The sequence below is a fragment of the Oryx dammah genome, unplaced genomic scaffold (assembly GCF_014754425.2).
Source record: "Oryx dammah isolate SB20612 unplaced genomic scaffold, SCBI_Odam_1.1 HiC_scaffold_13, whole genome shotgun sequence".
In the NCBI taxonomy this organism is placed as follows: Eukaryota; Metazoa; Chordata; class Mammalia; order Artiodactyla; family Bovidae; genus Oryx; species Oryx dammah.
Window position 1 is genome coordinate 50716316 of NW_024070197.1, and position 22185 is coordinate 50738500.

At 57.1% G+C, this 22185-nt stretch overlaps 1 protein-coding gene across 4 annotated transcripts in view; it reads right to left on the reverse strand.

Moving 5' to 3' along the window:
- Positions 1-630: 630 nt before the first annotated feature.
- ZC3H18 (zinc finger CCCH-type containing 18) overlaps positions 631-22185 on the reverse strand; it is a 41845-nt gene continuing 20290 nt past the window's right edge. For 2 of the 4 annotated variants that reach the window (XM_040253676.1, XM_040253674.1), the window contains 15 exons: positions 21584-21732; positions 21180-21272; positions 20364-20521; positions 17921-18038; positions 16735-16997; positions 7703-7894; positions 6908-7033; positions 6422-6523; positions 5283-5429; positions 4914-4973; positions 3832-3992; positions 3478-3677; positions 2978-3074; positions 2168-2264; positions 631-1443 (listed from right to left, as the gene is read on the reverse strand). In XM_040253676.1, coding sequence (XP_040109610.1) covers positions 1236-1443; positions 2168-2264; positions 2978-3074; positions 3478-3677; positions 3832-3992; positions 4914-4973; positions 5283-5429; positions 6422-6523; positions 6908-7033; positions 7703-7894; positions 16735-16997; positions 17921-18038; positions 20364-20521; positions 21180-21272; positions 21584-21732 — 2171 coding nt within the window. In that variant the 3' untranslated portion in view covers positions 631-1235. Of the gene's footprint in view, positions 1444-2167; positions 2265-2977; positions 3075-3477; positions 3678-3831; positions 3993-4913; positions 4974-5282; positions 5430-6421; positions 6527-6907; positions 7034-7702; positions 7895-16734; positions 16998-17920; positions 18039-20363; positions 20522-21179; positions 21273-21583; positions 21733-22185 lie in introns of all 4 variants that reach the window. The other 2 variants (XM_040253675.1, XM_040253673.1) reach the window with 1 other exon arrangement.

Consider the following 22185-nt stretch of genomic DNA (forward strand, 5'->3'; position numbering starts at 1 on the left):
GGTCATGACCCCAGGCCAGAGCCCTAGGTGGCTCCTCCTGACGCCCCCACAGCGAAGTTCTGGGAGGTGAGTTGTCTGCCAGGACTCATAGGACTTGCTTTAAAGGTAGTCTTCCGAGGGCAGAGGCCCTGATAGGGTCTGGGCAGGGGCACTCCCAGGCCCCTGGCACCACTCTGCAAAGTCGACCCACAAGGGAGGGTCTCCCTCCAGTGGTCCTGGTTCCCTGGGAGGGGAGCAGGGGCTGAGCAGGGCATAGCGGTGTTCCTGCCCTGCAATGGGATGGTAGTGTGGCCCCGCTGGGATGTCTCACGCACAGACACCTGCACGTCCGCGTGGGGTCCAACCTCATGTGAGGCACTCGGTGGAGAACTGGCTTGTAGGCTGGAGTAATCTCCGGTCCAGGGCCCACAGGGAAGGTGGCCTCCGGTCCAAGCAGAGATGGCGGCCCTCAGGAAGCCCCGCCAGGCCAGCCACTGCAAGGAAACCAGGCGAGCATGCTATGGGGCCGGGCTAGCAGCTCCAGGGGCATCTCAGTGGCCTCCTTCAGCCAGCGATGCCCAGTGGGCATCACCAAGGGGAGGATACAGGGGGGCTGGGCACAGGCAAACATCACCACCAGGGCAACACAGCTGTTTATCAAAATATTTTATTTTAGGAGACCCCTCAAAAAAAGACCCTCCACATCTGACAGATGCCCAACAACACCCTCGGCCTGTTTTTTTTTTTTTTTCAGTCTTTTCTGTGTTTTTCTTTTTTTCCTTTTTAAATCAACTAAAACAATTTGATGCTTAAAATAAAAGACAGGAGTATTTCCCAATCAGACTTCAGTCAAGAATATATATATTTTTGATCCTGGGGATGGCAGGGTGGCGAAGACGCTCGGCAGCACTCAGTGTTCCCGGTTACAGGAGGAGGGCAGAGCTGGGGACGCCTGCCTGAGCGGAGGGAGGACTAGTAAATGACATAAAATCAGAGCTGGTCCTCGCTGCCGCCACGCCCTTGCCCACCGGGTTCGTGGGACTTTTGCTCTGGGAAGGGGTTGGTTCAGTCTGGGATTCGGCGTCATCTTCATTACATGTGTGGCTTCTTTTCCAGCTGAGAAACTTTTTTTTTCTTTTTTAATTTTTAAAAAGAATCACAGCCAAAATAAGACATTAACTGCAAAATCCAAAATGGCTGCGCTTACCCTATTTATAAAAACAGGTGAGTCCCTGCCTCGGGGAGCAGAGCCCGGGCTACACCTTCCCGGGGATCTTGGCCCGCTTGCGGGCGATGGCGTCCTCCACAGCCTTGAGCTGCTTCAGCAGCTCCTCCCGCCGTGACAGTGTGCTGGCCTTCCCTGACTTGGTGCCCGCAGTGGCGGTGGTGCTGGTGTCCGAGGCTTTGCCAGGCACGCTGGTGACCTTGCTGGAGCTCTTGGACTGGGGTGACAGCGGGCGCTTCCTGCAGGGGTGGGGAGGCCATCAGAGAGGGCTGCTCTTTGAGAACCTCCTGCCAGGGGCCTGGGTCCTAGGAGCTGTACCTGCTAAACAGAAGGCACCCGCTCCCCAGCGGACGAGGGCCCCACCACAGACGAGCATCCAGGGTCCAGCTCGGGTTCTGGCCACAGTCAGCACGGCCCCCCGTGCTCCTCCCATGCCCCGATCTCGGAGCACACCTGGGAGGTGGAAGGCACAGCACTGGGGCTCGCCTGGAGCCCACCGACCTGGTCCTCCTGCTCTGTGCCGAGGTAGAACCCACACTGCTGACCCTGACTTCAAGCAGCGCTGTGGTCCGGGGGCTGGGGGTGTAGGGCTGTGCCCGTGCCCCTCCTGCCTGGCCCCCAACCCAAACCCGGGGTGCTGGTGCGCAGGGACTCAGCCTGCTTCCAGGGAAAAGGTGAGCCCCGCTCCTGCTTCTCGAGCTGAGTGGGAGGGAGGGAAGAGCTGCTGCCAACTGGCCCCTGCTCCTCCGGCCACAAGCCACATGCTCTGCACTCTAGGACCTGCTGGTGGCCCAGGGTGAAGACCCAGCCAGCATAACGTACCCAGCACCTCTGAGCCTTCCCTGAGCTAGTCCTGACAGCCCAGGCCTCCGCCTGTTGAGGAAGCTTGGCTGGCCCTGTGGCCAAGAACCCGATGTGCTGTGCCCAGGGTGGGGGGAGGGGGATTTGTGGGGAGACACTCACCTGTCTGTCGGGGCCGAGGGGGCCTTGGAATTCTGGCCCCTCTGCCGCTCTGGCTTCGGGGAACTGACTCTCCCGCCTGACTTCCGGTCCCGAGAACCTGAGTGATGGGACAACATAAGACCAGGGTCCCAGCTCCACGTGGGCCCAGCTGCACAGGGGCTAGTGGGCACAGGCAGGGAAGTGGCAGCCTCTCTCTGGCCCCCAGTGACCCCACACCAAAGAGCGGTGGCCATTCAGCTTAGCTTCCTCATTCTCAAAAGTGCCCAGGTCTAACTTGGGTTTTGGTTTCCTGAGCCACCATCAGCGTCATACAAAACAAGGAGCTTCCAGTGTGCAAGACCAGGCAGACCAAAACCCTCCTCTGCTGACCTGGAAGAAACTCACAGTGCAGGTCTTCAAGCAGGGAACAAAAACACACGACTGCTTACATACTGCAGGCAAGATCAAGAAGAGGAGTGCTTGCTGCCCTGAGTGGGGGGCCTGAGTGAGGGCACACAAAGGGGTCCCAACACTCAGGCATGTGGGTGGCCTGGGGGGGTGGGGGCTGTGTTTCAGGGGTGCGCCGTGTCCTCCTCCTGCTCCTGGTGGGGTGTGCTGGGCCCTCTCCTTCTATTTTAGGGGGAAAGATGCCCTGGCAACACTTGGGGTTTCACTTTACCAGTGGAGCAAGCCAGGAAGAGGCTCTGCCTGGGCCAGTGGCTCTCTCTAAAACTAAATGCTGATGGATGCAGACCACCTGGTCAGCAGCCCCCTGGGGGCTCCAACACTTCTCAGGGCACACGCAGTGTGGCTTCAGAGGCAGAGGCTCACCTCGGTCTGGGGAGAGGTTGGCGCGCTTGGCTGGTGGTGGGCTCTGCCTGTCCTTGTCTGAGGGCTCGTAGCGCTTCCTGCTCCCCTTGTCAGTGGCCTGGAATGACGGGTGTGCAGTCAGGACCAGGGCCTGACTGGACGCAGGCAGCCACCTGCTCTCTGTTCCCGCGGGTCCTCCTTGGGGTCCCCTGCACCACATGGCCCCAAGTGAGGCAGGGCCCATGGTCTCCGGGCCTGCACACCAGGGATGGGATTCAGGCCTTCCAGTCCCCTGGGCACTGTGGATGCCAACTCAGAAAGGCCATGTCTGCTCTGCCTCCCGACCCAGGTCCCAGGGTTGTCCTGTGGTAATTGGCTCATCTCCCACCGTCAACCCCCTGCCCACGCGGCACTGCCCCTGAGGCTGTCCATCAGGGCAGGACAAGCCAGGCAGTGTGGAAAGCCACTAGCTGGCCCAGCCGTGGGTCCTGCGGTCCCAAAAGCACTGCCCACAGCCCCACCTTGTTCAGCAGCGTCAACTTGATCTCCTTGTGGGCAATGAATGTGGCCGCTGGGGGCTGGCCTGGTGGCGCCTGCTGGGGGGTGGTGGGCTGCTGGGAGGACCTGCCGCCCGCGGGGGTTCTTGAGGGTTTAGGCGGTTGTGTGGACGAATCCCGTTTCCGCTTATCCACTTTCACACCGTCTTCCTTCTTAGATTTTCCTGCCAATGAAAAACGCCCTCTCAGCCTCTCTTCCAGTGAGGCAGCTGCCTGCGTGCTCTCTTGGGGAGGTGTCATCAGCGGACAGAGGACGACCAGCCCACACCGCCTCTTCTTTCTGGAACCCAAGGCCCGGCACACCTTGTAGGCGCCTACCTTTCTCCTTCTTGGTCTGGGCTGGGGTGGGGGACCGCGAGCTAGCCGAGGACACGGGGCTGGCCAGGTCTGCATACATGTCATCCGAGTCCACGCTGTGCGCTGAGCTGCTGCTCGACGTGGCACTGGACACCGAGGACACACTGCTCACGCTCAGCGATCTGCACACACAAACACGTCTGTGCCCACATGGCCCTGAACCCCAAGGAAGGGGAACCCACCAGCCTGAATCTTTAGGGGCTCTGGACAGTTTACAGGTGCCACCCAGTGAGGGGACGCCTACATGGCCGGGGCCAGGCCCTTGTGCTCATGGTGACCGTTCTGTTAGCTGGGCAGGGATGCACGACCGGGTGTGACCAACACACAACAGAGGGTAGGGATGGGATGCAGACGAGCACACGCTGTGTCAGAGACGCCTGGAGGGGCTGGCTCGGGAGGCTTGAGACATGGATGGTCTCTTCAGTCCGGTCCCATCACAGCCCAGGCTATACAAGGGCTCCGCTCTCTGAGAAAACCGCCAGCCCCACGTCCCGAGCTCCAGCGGGGAAGGCAAGAGGCAGCCTTTCGTACGTAGTATTTGTGGCAGTGCTGGGTCTTTGCTGCCGCTCGAGGGCTTTTTCTAGTGGTGCACAGGTTCAGTTGCTGCACGTCCCCTGTGCTGGTGGGTGGGTTCCTAACCACTGAACCACCAGGGAAGCCCAGAGCCCAGCCTTCCTGAAAGTTAGGTCTTTAACAGACCGCAGACCTACTCGGACAGATTCAGGCAAATGTGTATACCACCTGCTGCCTACAAGTGAAACACAAAACTGCATTGAAGGAATCTCAGGACTAATCTGATAACCATCTTCTTTTTAAACTAAATGGCAGAATTCTTCTGCTTCTCCCTGTCTCAGATCTTTTCAACAGGCCGTCCCCCCAGCTGCCTCGGCCTGCTCGTCCTCGCCAGAGCTCTGCGGAGCCATGTGGCCACCCCGAGGCAGGGGCCGCGCGAACCCGAGGTGGCCTCTGTGGGGTTTCCTGGGCCCTGACTGCAGGCAGAGGCTGCCGGGACGGGATGGGGGCAGCAGAGACGTGACAATGACCTGGATCTGGAACTGGAGCCACTGTAGCTGCTGCCGCTGCCGCTGCCACTGACCGTGCGCCTGCAATACAACCAAGAGGCTGCAGCTCACGCTTCTGGGGCCTCAACACACGGCGCCCCCAAAGCCGGGGCTCACTGGCCCAAGATCAACACTCCACCAGGGACTGGCCACCGAAATCAGGCGGGGCTCGGATTTCTTCTATAGAGGACTCCCCCTCAAAGTGAGTCAAACCACACCCTCACCAGCCCCAACTCCCCCAGCATCACCAGGAGGGGACTCCGCTGTCAAGCTCCTGGGACACCAAGGCTGGAGGACATGCCGAGTCCCTGGGAGTACCCCTCCCCCAGCTCTGGAAGGTGGGACACTCACCTCCTCGGGGGGCTCCTGGCCTGCCGCTCCCTCCTCCTGGCTTCCCGAGGGTCTCCGCCGGGCTTGGTGGGCTCGGGGGCAGTGGTGGTGGTTTTGGGGGCCTGCGGTAGGGCTGGAGGAGGGGCTGGCTTCTTCAGCAGCTTCTCTCTGTCACATGGGACACAGGGAGCTCAGACCCGATGGGCAGGCCTCAGCCCTGCTGGCCAACCTCGGGGCATGGGTACCACACACACGCGCTTCCCCCCGCCCCCTGCCCTGAGGCGCTGTTCCCTGCAGACCCCACCGCACACCAAGCATCACCCTGCCTCTTCCTCAAAGACAGAAGGAGGAAAATGGGGGCCATTGGGAGAGCTCTGGAGGAGAGCCCATGAGCCAGGCCACACTCCTTCAGTAACAGCACCCTGACCCCTGCCCTGCATGGTGGGGGTGGCAGCCCTCAGGGAAGGCTGGGTGTGCGCGTGTGTGGGGACCTTAGGCAGGCAGGAAAATGGCCCCAAAGCAATTCTTCACTGTTGCGTGGGGAAGATACCCTGCCAGCGTTGAGTACCCTGAACACACATGGGACTGATGGGCCACAGGGCGAACCTGCCAGCGGGGCACAGCGTCTGGGTTACAGGCGGCTGCCCAGCACGGCACCAGGACTGAGCCCACACACGGACCCCCACCTGTGAGACTTGGGGCTGGGCCCGGCACTGCACAGGGGTCTCACGGCCGACGGCACCGGGGAGGTGGCTGCAGTGTCTGGGATGGAAGCTGTACCCCAACACCGTTCACTTTTTAACAGGGGGCTGCCCAAGGCCCCAGAGCTGACCCTGCTCAGGAGGAAGCCCTGGAGCAGGGTTGGGGCAGACTTGTGCAGGGACAGCCAGCGTCGCAGGGGCAGTGCTCCCTGACCCTGCACGCCAGTTGACATGCAGTTCGTGTGCCAAGTTCTAGACGCTTCTAACCCCTCCCTTCGACACGTCTGTTGAGAAGGACCAACGTGACCAATGGCAGGAGCAGTGAAGAAGGTAAAGGATTACAGGGAGCCTGGCAGGGCCACGGCCCCAATGGAGAAGAGATGTGGCCCGTGGCCTGAGGTCCAGAAATCGAAAGGCCAGGCCTGCCCCTCTTCCCCAGGGCCCGTTGGCAGCACTCACCCTGCTTTCGTGGGAGGCGGAACTGGCTCCCCCTTGGCTCTGGCAGGTCTGTGTGGGGAGGGCGTCGGGGACGGCGATGGGGACGAGGAGAAGGACCGGGACCTGCTGGGGAGCAGAGGTGTGAGGAGAGCACCCCACCGTCCACGCCCCGAGTGGCAGCTGCTCAGCCTGAGGCGGTTCGTGCTCATTTCCTGAAATGCGCCTCTGGTGAAAGATGCTGGGGGCAGGCAGCACCCCATCAGCTGTCATGGGGGAGATGGCGCGGAGGCTGCCGGACACAGGGCTCTCGGACACAGCCTGGGGGGAGGGTCAGCAGTGAAGAAAGTGTCCCTGACGTTGTGAGAACAGCTCAGACACAGGGCACTGCTGTGGGTCCAGCATCACACACTGTTCACACAGGGCCGGCTGAGGGTGAGCCCCACGCCCTGGGATCGCCAGAACCCCCAGGTCCCTCAGCTGGGCTCCACGCTTCTCCCCACAGCTCACCTGGACCGGCTGCCTGAGAACGAGCTGTGCCTGGAGGACCGGCTGGAGTAGGAGCTGTAGGACGAGGAGCGGGACCGGGAGCGGGATGAGCCGGAGCCCGAATAGGACGACGACCGTGAGGAGGACCTGGCCCGGGGAGAGGAGAGCTGAGGCGTCGCCCCCTGCCCCGCCCCCGCCCCCACAGACGCACCACCCATGGGGCACCTCGTGGATGCGGCAGTGCAGCCCCCTTCTCGCGGGAGAGGTGCTCAGAAACCAAGATCTAGGTGCTGGTATGCTCACGGTCGAGTGACACAGCTCCCAGGCCCTCGGGCAGAGCCAGGACACGTGCCCATGAGTGCTGATGAGCGAGTCTGACCCAGGCAGGCACACATGTGTGCATCTGTGTGTCCACCAGGGCAGGCAGTGGAAATGCTGAGTCCACAGGCACCTCCAGCCTCCTCCCTCTTCAGGGAGCGCCCCCACTCTCACCGCCCACAGCGTCACTTGTTTGTGCAGAGCTGGTGCACACACACATTTCAGAGCTGCCGACCTGAGCTCGCAGGAGACGGGTGAACTGACTGGACACCGGGTCAGGCTGCTCTTGGCTCTTCCACTGGCAGTGCCTCTTGCTGACCCTTGCCCAGGCCTGTGCTCCACTCTGGGCTGCCTGCACCCTGGCTCTCCTCACCATTTATTCTGGGGTTCATGGAGGCCTCGCCTCAGTGCTAAGTGTCAGTCCTGTTAGCCGGTGATGCTCTAGAACCCAGCCTTGCTGAGAAGACAGACGCACTCAGTCTTGCTGACCTCTCTTACCTGGAGGAATTGGAAGCAGAGGCCGACGAGGCTGATGTTTTTCGACGCCGTCGAGCGCGGCTAGGGGAAACCGACACCCCGAGTTTCTTCTTCGGAGACTTGGACCGGCGCCAGGGGTCCTTCCACTCGTCGGCTCTCTTCACCTGGGGTCCTGTGGACGCAGTCTCCTTCTTTGGTGGCTCAGCTTGACGGCTGAAATCATAGAGGGGTTACTAGGTCTGGGGCCACCTCCCACCAGACAACTCTGCCATTTGGTGAGAGAAACTGTGTGGGAGGAGAGACCGGGACCTAAGGGCTCACTCCAGGGATGCCACACACACAAGGCAGCAGGCGCTATGTCAACAGGAGACCTCCCTTGGAACCGGACATGCAGGGCTCTCTCCACGAGCACTGTCTCACAGTGCCACGGGGGGGGCGGCCACCCAGCAGCGCCCCTCGGAATCCCCACCCTGCCCACCGCACAGGCGCTGGGCGGGGCAGGGCGGGAGGAAGGGGCCCGTGTGTGTGCGCCCTAGAGACAGGCGCACCGGTGGCAGCACCGTTAGCACTTAGGATGCTAACGTGACTGAAGAAATCCTGGTTTTCAAGTGAGTTAGAAACTCGGTAAATATAAACCTAAGCCCTAGACACTTCCTTTGTTCTCGGGCAGGGCAAATCAACAGTGTCAGAACAACCCACCCCGACCACAGGTCACCACCAGTCGGAAACGCACACGGCAGAGCCTGCCTGGAGGGTGGGATCAGCTGGGTCCTGAGCGCATGAACAGGGGTAGGGGCCAGGCGGCAGCTCAGCAGGGCAACACCGAGAGCACAGGGTCCCAGACCGACAGCAGTTCAATACCAAGGTACCTGCTGGCCTTGTGACACACCGATCAGATAAAAGTCACAGAAAGTGAAGCAGGGCAACAACCCCTGTCATCCGGCTCTCCTGGCACAGCCGTTCCTAGCATGTCCGAGTGTCCCCTCTGCCTGTGTTCATTCTCCACCAAGGACCCTGCAGGTAGAGCCAGGGCTGCTCGGAGACTGCCCCGCCTGGAGTGGACCCCCCTGGCCATGGACAGCAGCGCTTCACTGTCAGGTGTTACATAATCTGGGCATTGCTCTACTGTTAGCTATTTCTGTGTTTAAAAAACACAAACAATAAAGTTACCCTTTATATTAAGTTTTTATGAACACCTTGTCTTTCCAAGGGTAAATTTTTAAGATGTGGAATCGGGGCCACAAGAGGCAACCTTTTAACAGGTTCTTGCTAAGTTATCAAATATTTCCCCTGGAAGTGAAAGCCATTTCACACTGGGCTCAGCGTGGTGCTTGTCCCACACTACCTGCCTGGGTGGCACGGGCCCCGTGTCACCAGGAGCACCACCGTGCCCAGAGAGGAGCACACCTGACTCCTGAGAGCTCTGTGCACAGAGCGCTTCCGGGAGGCCACCTGGGGGTTTTGGCCATGCCTGTGCTTGGCCAGTTTTCCAGGAAGTTCCTGGGGTATGACGATGGGAACCCTCTGCGGTCAGGTATTTTCCCAGGCTACTGGCTTCCACTCACTGGTGCTGCTGACACTTGTTCCAAGTGTTAACAGCTTCGTTCAGGCTCACAGAGCCCTCTCCACCTGAGCCAGGCTGGCTTCTAGCTGACTGAGAGTCACTGTCTTTCTTCTTTAACCCCCCTCCTGCCCCTGCAGTGTGGTGTGCTGGCTGCCACACTCTGTGTGGGCCAGGGTGGGGGAGCTGTGTGTGGATATTGTGAGCCTGGTGCATTCCCGTCCACAGGCCGGGAACCTGCTTTCCCTCCAGAAGGTGTGGGCAATGCCATCTCCAGGCACAGATTCTTCCTCAGAGGGGCTGTGCTCCCCCATTCATCTGCCTTTTCTTATTCCAGAATCTGATCTGCACACAGGACCACCACATCATGACAATTCCAGACATGCTAATTCTCAGAGGCTTCTGGAGTGTCCTGCCCACCCGCGGGGCTCTGGATCACAACCGTGTCAGACATATGAACAGGGTCCTGACATTTATCCCCACTTTCCATGAGTGCCAGCAAAACATCAGTTTTATTCACACAACATAAAACAATCGCCGCCTGCTGATATCTTCAGAACTTTTTAATCAGTCTATCCACCACTGAGCAGGCTCCATGCCAACTATCTGCTAAGAGCCCCCACCAGGAACAACATCCAGCATTTAAAACCACCCTAAGGACACTGAACAGAGGCATAAGACCCTGTAACTTGGCCCCCACATGCTGAGCCACTGCCCCGCTGGCTCCAAGCGTGTCCTCCTGGAAGTGTGTCCAGGAAGGAAGTGAAACCCGCGTCTGACTCGTGCCAGTCCCAGGCCACCCCAGGCTGCTTTCCCCTTTATACTTCCTGTGTTGTTCTCATTCTGAAAAGACAACAGCAAAGGAAACACCTTGGTCACTGGTATTTTCATGAGTCATCAAAATGGCCCAGCTCTGTCAACCTGTGGCTCTTCCAACACAGGCAGAGAGAAGCAGCTGGGCACCGAAGGCGTGCATGATTCACACTGGAGCTGTGTGAGCACTGAGGGCTGTACGTCAGCAACGGGGAAGCAGAACGCTGGACCCTCTCCCCTCGTGGCACACAGCACCCGTGGCCAGACAGGTGGCTGCACAGCCCCCCAACCTCTGAAAGGCAAGGCTTCCTCACCCTGGCTGCAGTAAGATGGTCTGGCTATCTTATGAATGCCAGAACCAGGCATGGAGGCATCCCTCGAGCCCCACATTCTCCGGCGAGTGTCATGGACGGGCCAGAGCTGGCTCTGCAATGACAGAGCCGAAGGCCCGTGCCACCTTCCTTTACCTCAACAACAAGACCAGGACACGCGGCAACCCTTCTGTAAGTCCGCCCGTGTTCCCCAAAATGTGGGAAACTGGGCTCCTGATTTTAATTAGTGTGAAGAAAACTATTTTTATTTTTCACTTTGTTTCTACAGTGACTCACCAGGACAAATGATCTGGTGTCTGTTACATGTTAAGGGTATAAATTTCCTTTTAAAGTGTATTTAAGTTTAAAAGGTGAAAGTTTTTTTTTTAATCCCATGAAGGTTTTTGGACAACAGCACGCAATTTGTGAGGTCTTAGTTCCCTAGCCAGGGATTGAACGTGGGTGCTCGGTGGTGAGAGCACAGACTCTTAACCACTGGGCTACCACAGAATTCCTAGGACATATCTTAAAATGTGAATTAATAGTGTAGGTGGTACCTGGATACAGAAAATCACGCAGGTAGAACACCTGTGGGACAGGGCACTTTGCAGACCAAAGTGAGAGGTGAATGAGCCAGCTGGGCCCCAAATCGCCTCCCCCAACTGGGGTCTCAAACCAGGGAGAAGTGGTTTCAGACCTGGATACAAATGATAAACAATCACTTTAAAGGCAGATGTTTTGGGAAGAAGGACTGGATGAACAATCAGCAGAGTTCATTCACAATACCGACTGGCGAAGCTGTCCCTAGACTACTGGGGAAGGGCAGGGGCACCAGGAAGGCCTGGGCCCAGTCAGGCTTTGGGGAGCACGGACAGAGCACGGGGCCCAGCTGGCGCCCCGACATGCAGCCATGGCCTGGGCTGTCCTGCTCTCCGACAACACTGAGGAGAGCTGAAAGAGACCTGGGAAACCAGGCAGCCGCAACAGCAACTACATGGGAACGCAGGACGGCAGGCACACCGGGCTCTTCCCACAGGCCACCCGCCCACAGGAAGCTGGGGCCAGGGACAGCTGGGAGAAGGACGGCCGTCAGCCATGCTGGCACTGAAAGCTGACAGAACAGATCTGGCATTTGCATAAACCCTATGAACAGAGAGGGGAAAACACCTTCCCGTAATCTCTGAGCAGCCCTCCCCAGCGGCCAAAGCCACGAGCAATCTTATCTGCCAGGCTCCTAAGCCTTTGTTCAAGACCACATGAGAGGGACACTGAGGAGCAAAGGTCACGAGAAAGGGCCTGAGTCCCCTCGAGACGCCAGGGCAGAGGCGTGAGGTGAGGCAGCTACAGAGCGGGTGCCTGCAAACCCCTGAGCAGCGGCCTAGCTTGAGGTCAAAGACAAGAAGAGATAAAAAGGAGGAAGGTTCTCTTCTAAGATGGAAGGGTGACGAGCTCAGAGAGATGCGCAGACAGCGAATGGGCAGCACGTCAGTGGGTTTATCCACTGCACTCGCTCACGCCTCCCATGGGCCCTTCCCCATGAGTTGCTCACCTCCAAACTCTGGACAAGGTCACCCTGGGTCCCCGTGGACGTGGAGTCGGCTCCCAGGATGGTGCCCAGGATGCCACGAGCCTGAACAGCCTGCCCAGCAGCCTCCTCCAGGCCAGCGGCTCCCAGGGACCCATATACAAAAGAGCAGGGAGCGAACAGGCCCCTTGACTCCCCCGGCAGGGGCCTGGGAAGGTGAGAGCAGTTCCCAGGGAGGGGCATCTGGAGCCACAGACCCGTCACTTTATTCCTCAGACTTGAAAACAAATTTTGACTCCACCAAAAGGTTGGACTGAGGCCATGAAGACTTTGTTTCCACAGCGAGGCCCATCATTCCCAAGCCCACTAATGCTGAGGAGCAGCATTAGTCTGGGGTGGCCCTGAGGGCCAGCCCGTTCCCACCATGGAGCGCAGTCATAGCCTGACTGCTCTTACGACCTCATGCATTGACGCAGTTCCCACCAAGGCCACTTGTAGGCACTCAGGTTAGAACTTGAGAGAGACAACAAATCTCTCCATTTGGGGGCAAACTCTGTAACTCTCTGCGTCAGTCAAGAAGTTAGAACACAGGATCCACACAGATCCACTTTTCCTCGAGAATGCCCTGGGCATAACTTTCCCAGAGGAGGAAGTAAGCCATGACTGGGAAAGACTGGAGTGAGATGAGAAAGATAAACAAGGTTCCTTAGCTCCCAGGAAGCATGTCTCCTAGCAGGAAGTCCGAGCTAGGATCAAACTCCCTAAGTGCAAGGATGGAGCCAGTGCGGAACAGGAGGCCCAGCTGTCGGGGTGTGAGCGCCTAGAGCCCTCAGGGTTATCTAGCAAAGGCGGGTAACACCACCATGGGATCCCATGAATTCCACAAGTAAGACAGATGGCACTGAAGGCAGAGCTGCCGCGGCAAGAGGTGAGGTGCTCAAGGGGACAGAGGGAAAGGCCCCCCAAAGCAGAGGGGGACCCGACGTGTCCCACGGAACAGTCAGAGGAGACCTGAGTGGCCATCGCCCTCGGCCAAGCACCAGTCTGAGCCAGACGGAGCGCGTGGGTCGTGGCTTGGTCAACGGAACAGCAACCTCCGTGCTCCCGGGTAGGCACACTTGAGCAGGTCACCTCCCTGGCATCCAGGTGACGGTCGCCAGGCCGCAGGGAGTGTGAGGAAGTGGGAACCGCACTGCCTCACGAAGAACCCTGGTCCCTAGGAGATTGAGAAGCTGGTCATTTCAACCCCAAGGGTCCCCAAACCTCTCACTGCACTTGAATTCTCAGTAAACAGCTTTGAAGATAACAGGCAGTCTGGGCGAGTCCTCGGGAAGGTCCTGGTTACTATTTGTGTCTGGAATGACATTCATCCGCCTGTCTGAGAACATCCTCCTTTCTGTGGCACCCTACCCACAGAGCACGCCCGCCAGCCTGGCTGTACGCACTGGGAGGAGGTTTCATGGAAGTGCTCCTCCGTCACAGTGATCCTCTCACAGAACTGGCTATAGGCTCTGCTCTAAAAACAGCCCAGTTATAGAAGCGGGCAAGATGCTTGGAAAGGCCCCATCACAAAGGTGAGCCTCGATGAAGGCAGGGGTGCCGACTCCAAATGAGCAACATGGGGGCTGTCCCAGAGGCCTGCAGAAGCGCCAAGAGGTGGTCCCTGTGGCAGCCACTCCACAGGAGGCAGCTGGGGCAGGTGAGGGGCGGGGGTGAGGAGGACCCGGCCCGGCAGAGCCAGGACCCACCCTGCTGTGTGCTGCCTTCCGGCCCCGAGCTGGGTTTTGGGAGCTCTCACTGGTTGTGGATGTGAGGGAAGATCCAGCGCCACACCCAATGGCATCCTCTACTCCCACGTGCGGGACCTTCCCTGACAGACGCCGCCCCGTCCAGAGCCCGCATGCGGCGGCAAAAGCTATCTCAGGTATGTGCACGCTGCGTGCTCCGTCGCGTCCAACCCTCTGTGGCCCCGTGAGCTGCAGCCTACCAGGCTCCTCTGTCCATGGGATCTCCAGGCAAGAATACCAGAGTAGTGTGCCATTTCTTCCTCCAAGGGATATTCCCGACCCAGGGGTCAAACCCGCACCTCTTGGCGTCTCCTGCACAGGCAGGCAGGTTCTTTACCACTGCACAAGCTGGGAAGCCACCACATTCTCTCCATCCAGCTGCTGACGAAAAACTCCCAACCTGTTAAGAGTCTAAGCAGACAAACTCTTCCATAAAAGGGACGTCATGTAAAGGAATTACGGCAGGGAGCCTGGCCACCTCCTGACACAGTGGTCACACCAGCATGGGCTGATCAAAGGAAAGGAAACAGGAGGCCGTGTTGGAAATTCTGCTCTGGTGAAACCCCAGCCTTCAGGCTGGTGGCAGGGCTGGCGGGGCCCCAGCCAGGGTGATCAAAGATGAAATTCAAGACTTCCAAGACCAGTGAGCTGGGCTGAACTGAGGCCAAGTGATGGAATGTGCCCCTTTGCTGAGGGCAGTAGGGGGTCCACAGGGGAAGAACTGAGCCCAAAGAAGGGAAGTGAACCAGGTCAGAGGCCGGCAGCAGAGCACACCAGCCCATGACAAAAGCTGCCTCTGATTCTAGGAGGAATTCACTGAGTTCCCTGAACCCTGGCCCTCTAGTCCAGCTGTGCTGTCACTGAGCCCTTCCTCACAGGAGACCTGTGGCTCTGCAGACATCAGACCTGGAGGCTGCTCTCAGTGCTCCGCTGCTGGGGGCCTGGCCGAGACTTGCCACTGCCTTCAAGAAACCCTCCTTGTGGGTCTGACGTCCCCAGACTTCCCCGTGGAGAGTGAACACAGGCATCTGTCCATGAGCTACAGGTAGTCCCTGACTTATGATGGCTAGACTTTTACAACAGTGGAAAGTGGCATGCCTTCAGGAGAAGCTGTGCTTTGAATTTTGCATTTTGATCTTTCCTGGGCAGTGAGCCACAGCTCCTCCTCATGGTCACCCACATGACCACAAGGCAGACGAGCAATACACCAAACAACTCTTCTGGAACCAGGAAACCCTTCTGCTTTCCACCTTAGTACAACTTTCCATAAGTTTCATGAAAGATTCCACACTTTACACTGTTAGCAGATCAGATGCATTTTTAACGTACAATGGGTCTTTCGAGACAAGACTCCTCCTAAGTTGGGTAGGCCCTGGGGTCACACACAGACTAACTACTGGCGCCCCCCTGTGCCGGGCCCTGAGACTGCAGTGCCCTGTCAGGGTTCCACTCTACAAAGACCACAGACGACAACAGATAAGGAATATGAAGTCAGGAGGAGATAAGAGGTGTAGAACAATAAATAAAGCAGGAATGGGGGTGGGGTGGGGACTGACCTCTCTGAGTAGCAGGTAAAGCCCAGAGGCAGGGGAATGGCAGAGCAAAGATTGAGGTGAACCATGAAGAGGCAGAGGCTGGCCAGCAGTGTGGACAGAAGGCAGTGTCTACCAAAAAGGGGCTTCAAAGGGCCCCACAACAGAAAAATTAAAGAAAGAACTCTTCAATGCATCTAAAATATGATTTACTCTGAGTGTTCTCAAAGTGTATCACTGTCCAACATTAGGAAAAAACAGCAAATTCAGGGAGGTCAGTTCACTGTCACCTAAAGGACGAGAATAGAACCCACACTTAACAAAAGACGAGAATGAAAGACTATGTGGTCCTGACATTTACTTTCAGAAACACGGGACAGGACTCTGTTCAATGGTAAGGACAAGAATCAGGGATAAGAGTCTGGCTTTTCCACCAAAAACTGTTAGAACTAATGAACGAGATTCAGTGCAAATGCAGGATACACAATCTACGTACAAAAACCAGTTGTGTTTTTATATACTAACAACAAACTACATTAAAAAAATAATCCTATTTATAATAGAAAATAATAAAATACTTAGGAATAAATTAAATCATGAGACACTGATGAAAGGAACTGAAGACACAAAACACTGAAACACACACCATGCTCATAAATCAGAAAAATACGGTTACAACGTCTGCGCCACCCACACCAGTCTACAGATCCAGTGCTGCTGCCGCCGCTGCCGCTGGCGCTAACTCGCTCAGTCGTGTCCGACTCCTAGTGTCCCCATGGACTGCAGTCCACCAGCTCCCCCGTCCATGGGATTTTCCAGGCAAGAGTGCTGGAGTGGGGTGCCATCGCCTTCTCCACAGATCCAGGGCAGTCCTAACCCAAGTTCCAATGGCATTTTTCATGTAACAGAAAAAACAACCCTAGAGTTTTGTATGGCACCACAAAGGACTCGGAATAGCCAAAGGAATCCTGAGAAAGAACAGAGCAGGAGGCACCGCACCTGCTGACTAAAAGCTAAAAGCTGTGGTAACCTCAGCAGTGTGGCACTGGTGTCAAAGCAGAAGCACAGGCGTGAGCAGGAGGCAGAGGCCAGAAACAAAGCCCTGAATATCCAGGCAACTAATATTTGCCAAGGGAGCCAAAAACACTCAAGGGGGAAAACTGGACAGTCACATGCAAAGAATGAAATTAGACCCTATCTTAAACCCCTAGTAAAAGCTACCTTGAAATGGATTAAAAAAGATGTGAGATGGGAAACCACACAACTCTCAGAAGAAAACAGAGGGCAAAAGCTTCATGACATCGGTCTTAGCAATGTTAGGTATGACGTCTAAAGCACAAACAGCAAACGCAAAACGAAACCTGCGGGACTGCATCTAACTAGAAAGCTGCTGCATAACCAAAGGAGCGGTCCCGACAGTGCGGGTGGCGAGGAGCCGCGTGGGGAGGCCAGCCCTCCACCTGGGCGCCGGCGCCCCCCCCCGCAGGCCTCCCGCTCCCAGGCTCCGGAAGGCGCGGTTCCTACCTGGGTGGCTGCGGGGAGCGGGCCTTGGGCTTCTCCTTGTCTTTCTCGCGCTCCTTGTCGCGGTCGCGGTGCTGCCTGTCCTTCTCGTCCCGCTTGGCGCGCTCGCGCTCCCACTCCTCCTTCCGCCGCTGCCGCTCCTTGTCCCGCTCGCGCTCCCGCTCCCGCTCGCGCTCCCGCTGGCGCCGCTCCCGCTCCCGGTCCCGCTCGCGCTCCCGCTCCCGCTCGCGCTGTCTGTTCTCCCGCTCCCGTTCTCGCTCTCTTTCCTTCGTGGAAAAGCCAAACACACGCACACACGGGATCAGACCCTCAGAAGGGGAGGCGCGGGCAGGAAGCGAGAGCGGGCGGAGGAGACAGAACACCTGGGTGGCGGTCTCGTTTCTGCGCCAGAAATGGACTTGAGGCCACATGGGGAGCCCGCAGAGCAGGCTCTCCAGCATCAGCACCAGGTCGGTGGGCCTGGCAGGCCTCCCGGACCTCAGCTCCTGTCTCGAGAGGTAGACACCAAGGCTGTGCACAGGCAGCCCAGCCTGGGGCTCAGGGGACTCCAGCAGGCCACCCCCCGCTCTGAGGCTGCCCTGACTGGTGGGAGGCATCCACAGCCCAGCGGCCGGCCCCACTGATTGAGTAGTCTGCTCTAACCGCCAGGGAAGGGGCACAGCAGGGCCAGCAGCCAGGTCCTCTTCTCGCCACAGGGTCACCATCTGATGGGGTCCCCAGCCAGTCACTCCCCTTTGGCCCTAAAAACTCATGACTGTCACTTAAGTTGTGGCACAGAAACCACTAACCTGCTTCTAATGACCTCCTCCAAGCGGCAGCTTCACGTCAGAAGCACATATATTCATAAACCTATATTCATAAACCTACCACATCTTAGAGAAGTGCCAACAGGAATGGCCACGACCCACCAAGGGGGGTCCTGAGCCTGAAAGAGGCACACCCTCTGCCGCTGGCATTGCTCACCCACCCCATGGCTCTGGTGAAAACAGCCAGAGCACAGACCAGCTCAGGGAAGGAGCTGTTCAAGTCACCACAAGGTCAGTCCACGGAGCAGAATCCGTTCTGCACAGATGGTCAACTGGGACTTGAAATCAGTACGCCATGCTCATGCAATTAAGCCTGTATAAAGCCCTATAAATGAAAATGGGGTGATTTAAAGGGCCCACTAGTGAAGTTCCAACCTACATACCCGGTAGTTATGGTACGGCTCGGCCTCTGTGTACTGCACCCGGAAGTTCTCATACTGCCCGCCACGCCAGAAGCGCTCTATCTCGTAGTCATAGTAAGGGTCTGCGTAAGGCTCAAGTCTGAAAAAGAGCAAGTAAAACTCAAGCTTATCACTTAGGAATGTTAATGCAAATGCATTACATAAAATATTTGCCAAGATTTAGATACCGCATTAAAAAAAAAAAAGAGAGAGACTGCAAGGTGAGTCAGTATTAGAAAGTGAATATACTAAATAAAATCACAGACCTAGAGAGAAATCAAAGGATGACACCTACAGATGGTGAAAAGATTTGTGACAAAACCCAGCCCTTCCCAATGAGAGGAGGAAACGACACTTTCTTACTGTGATAGATACTGATGTTCATACACTGAAGAGCTAAAGCCAGCACCTTACTCACTGGAAACAGGGAGGGGTTCCCGGTAAGATCCCAATGGTCAAGGAAGGCCAGTGCCTCTGAGACAACCCAGTGTGCTGGGGGCACCGCCCCAACCAGACTCCAAGAGCCCCCAAGCCACCTCAATGTGCAAATTAAATGACACCATATGTGAAAGCCATGGCATGATGGTGAAGCCAATTCAAGTGGCAAGAAGAGCCCAGTAAGGCACACGGATAGTTCTAGACAATAGCCAGTGAGAAGGGTAGAGAAAACCCCATTTAACTAGCAAGAAAGGAAGAAGCATACTGAGGTACAAGGCAACAATACATTTAACCAGAAACACGCAGAACTTACTTGAGGAAAACTTCAACACTCTCGAAAGACACAAAAGCACAGGTGAATAAGATCACATCCCTCATCTTCACAAAGGAAAACTGACCATCACCAAGAAGTCAGTTAATTTACAAATCCCTTCGTTAATTTATAAATTTAGGGCAATCTCAGTAAAAATGCTGACAAGGTTCTTCATGTGGAGAGACAACTGATCCTCAGGTTCACATGGACACAAGACATGCAAGAACAGCCAAGAAACTCTGAGAAAGGTAAGACACACCCTCTGTGTGATATCTCTGGTGTCCAAGGGTTAGTACACCACGCTTCCACTGCAGGGGGGTAACAGGTTCAATCCCTGGTCAGGGAACTAAGATTGCTCATGCCACGTGGCACAGCCAAATATTAGGGGGGAAAAAAGACACCCTCTGAGACCTCACAACATCACAGATGGCCCAGGTCATGAAGAAACAGACCCGAGGAAGAAAACAGGTCTGGGCGCAGACCCTGGTGTGGGTGACAGAGGCAGACTTTCAACCATGGGGATAGGATGGCTCCTAACGCCCTGGAAGAGAAGGGCCCTCCCCATACACTGACCCAGAGGACCTGCATGGGGACTGGAGCCCAGGAATGTGTGTGTGTGTGTGTGTGTGTGTGCATACGTGCGCGTGTGAGAAGGGGCTGGTCACCCAACAGCAGCTGGGCCCTCAAGCTTCTTACAGGGATTTCTTGGCTCCAGACTAACCCTTCCTGTTGGGTAAACTGGTAGGAGAAACAGAGGTGTTCAGAGAGGCCCACAGCCCCCTGCAGCCTGCATCGCCTCTGCAAGGCCTTTAGCGGCTGCTTTCTAGGGTGTCTCCCCCCACACTCCTGGGGCCCTGAGGGGGTGGAACCTGGGGCTGCGCTGCCAGGTGACAGCCCTATTCACTCCCAACAGCCAGACAGCTTCCTCACCCTCCAGCCTACACGGGCGGCTGTGGCGGTGACTGTAGAAACAAAGAGCTGACCCTACAGCCTTTCTCTGCACCCGACTGTTGTTTCAGCCGGAAACCAGGGCTGTGCTTTCCAGCAGGAAGGCCCCTCGCACGGAGTTGCTGTGAGACCAGGGAGCTGCTGAAGCCGCCTGCCAGGGAGAGATGGGGCCCGCCCTGCCTGAAGCTGAGCCAGCCTGGGTACGGAGTAGGCGCTTGGGCCCGGGTTGTGTGGGGGCACCACACAGCTCAAGGGCCGACGGGGGTTTCAGCCACATGTGCTTCTGCAATCCATTTAAAAGGCCCATGATAAAATGTCTGGAAGCAACAATGAAGAAACTTGCCACACTCCTGGGTTTTGGGACAAATTTCACAGCTTCTCCTGGTTCCTGGGAAGCCTGGGGGAAGCTGGGAGAGACCTGGGGCCCAGGGGCTTTAGGAACAGCTGTAAACCACCTCAGAGCTCATACGAACCCCAGTGGATGTGAGCCCTCTACAGTTCCAAGGCCCTGGCATGGCACTCAAACATATCCTCCCTGAAGAAAAACAAGGAAAGTCAGCTGCAAACTGTCTGTAGCACCTCAAGAAGGCCATTCTCAGCCCAGGGGTGTGGACAGGACCTCAGCCCCTGGGAACCTCTGTGCTGCTGCTCCCCAGAGCCTGGGCCTCACCCAGCTGGGGACACTGAGCTCTCAACGGGAGAAGCAGAGGCAGAATCACTCCTTACGCTGTATCTCTGACATCTCTTGTGATCCGATAGTTCCAGTCTCGGAAAACTTCATTTTCTTTGTCAAACTCTCGCTCATCTTCACCAATGGTCACTGTAAACCTTTTCTCTTCAAAATCAGGCTCCTGCTCTTTTCGAATGGTTGCTTTTTTCAAAACCTACCATTGTGAAAAGAGAAGCCAACACTGTTACTACTAAGGAAACACAGGGGGTGCTATCCTGACTGACCCCTGATGCCTGGGCTGGCGTGCCAGAGGAGCATGACCAAGCGTCCAGTAGGGATCTGCTGAAGCTCTGTGCTGGGATGCACATGGGACCCCACAAGGGCCCCATCCCTGCAGGCCCAGCACACCCTGACTTGCTGTTCCTAGTCCTGGCCTTGAACTGAGGGCTCCAGACGTGCACTCAGTGAGGGGGCAAGGGAAGGTGCTCTAGGCAGGAGGGGCACCCAGAGTGGGGCTGGGCAGGGGTGGGGTGGGGCGGGGGCAGTGGGGCGGGGCTGGGAGGGGGCGGGAACAGCTCCGCTTTAGCCCGTCATTTCCCTGAAGGGAAGGCCCAGAGCCAAGAGGGGGAAGCCTGGGCACCGGGAACAGGTGCCAGGTACCAAGTGTGGCTGAGCATGAGGGAGGAGGGGGAGGTGGGTGAACACTGTGCTTCCCCAGGAAAGATGGCTTCTCCAGATACAGAGGGCACAGGGGAGGTGGCACAGCCCCCGGCCTCTGGATGCCCCAGCAGCGTTGGGGAGACAGCAATGCTGGCTCTGTGCGAGGACCACTGCTAGCACTTTTTCTTGCAGGCTTTCCGCTGGTCTCTTACCTCCTTTGCGTGCCGGAGCCCTCGTTCCCAGGCACTCTCTGTGGGGGGTTCTGGAGGGGGTGGAGGCAAAATTTCATCTACTACAGGCCCACCCTATAAAAAACAGTAAGCAAAAAGTTACAACAGCAAGCAAAACTTAGAAATGGGGGAGCAAAAATTCCAAGTGAAACCCCAGTGGTTCCTGCCTGCTCTCCTCTCTCATCCTCCCTCCCTTGACTGGCTGCCCCAAGCCTATGGTGGCCTCTAGCTGGGGACAACCAGGGGGTTGGAAGGCAGCTCTGGCCTCCGTGGCAGCCTAGAAATGTCTTACACACAAGGCATATTCATGTCTTTGAGCTGAAACATCACAAACAGAGTTTAGATGTGATCTGCCAGCAAGGAATGCGTTCCTGGTGTTCACATACCCATGGGTTGGCAGGCATCAGGGGGTGCGGTCCGAGCGGCGGGGCCCCATTGGGTGGGAAGGGCTCGGCCTTGGTGATGAGGGAGTAGTTGCCCTTGTCGTTGACTCCGGGGTGTATGAACCTGCAGTTCATGCCCCAGGTGCAGTTCCCTGTGGAAACAAGAGGCAGGTCAGGGGGGCCTGGCCCATGTGCACAGCTCAGCTCCCCCTGCTCCACTGGCGACCGGCAAGACACCCAGGCAGCGGGCTGAGCGCAGCCCTGTCCATCCCCCGAGACCACGCAGGCAGGCCTGGACAGTCTGGGCTGCCCTGCGAGCAGCACCTGAGGGCTCACACAGGACCCTGCCCCCACAGTCACTCAAACATATGAGAGCAGCTCATCTCCCCTAAACAGAGACGCCCAGAGCATCCCGGTAATCGGGGTGGCCCTGCCTCGGGGTTCACGGCTCAGGACACATACACCTGAAGGTGCACTGACAGGGTTGGAATTCTGACTCAAGAGAGCCCCATACTGAAACAGAAATCAACGAAAAGTACGAGAGCGATCAGAATTCTGCCAATTTATGCCAGAGTGATCTTTACCAGCTCTGTACATCTGCATTT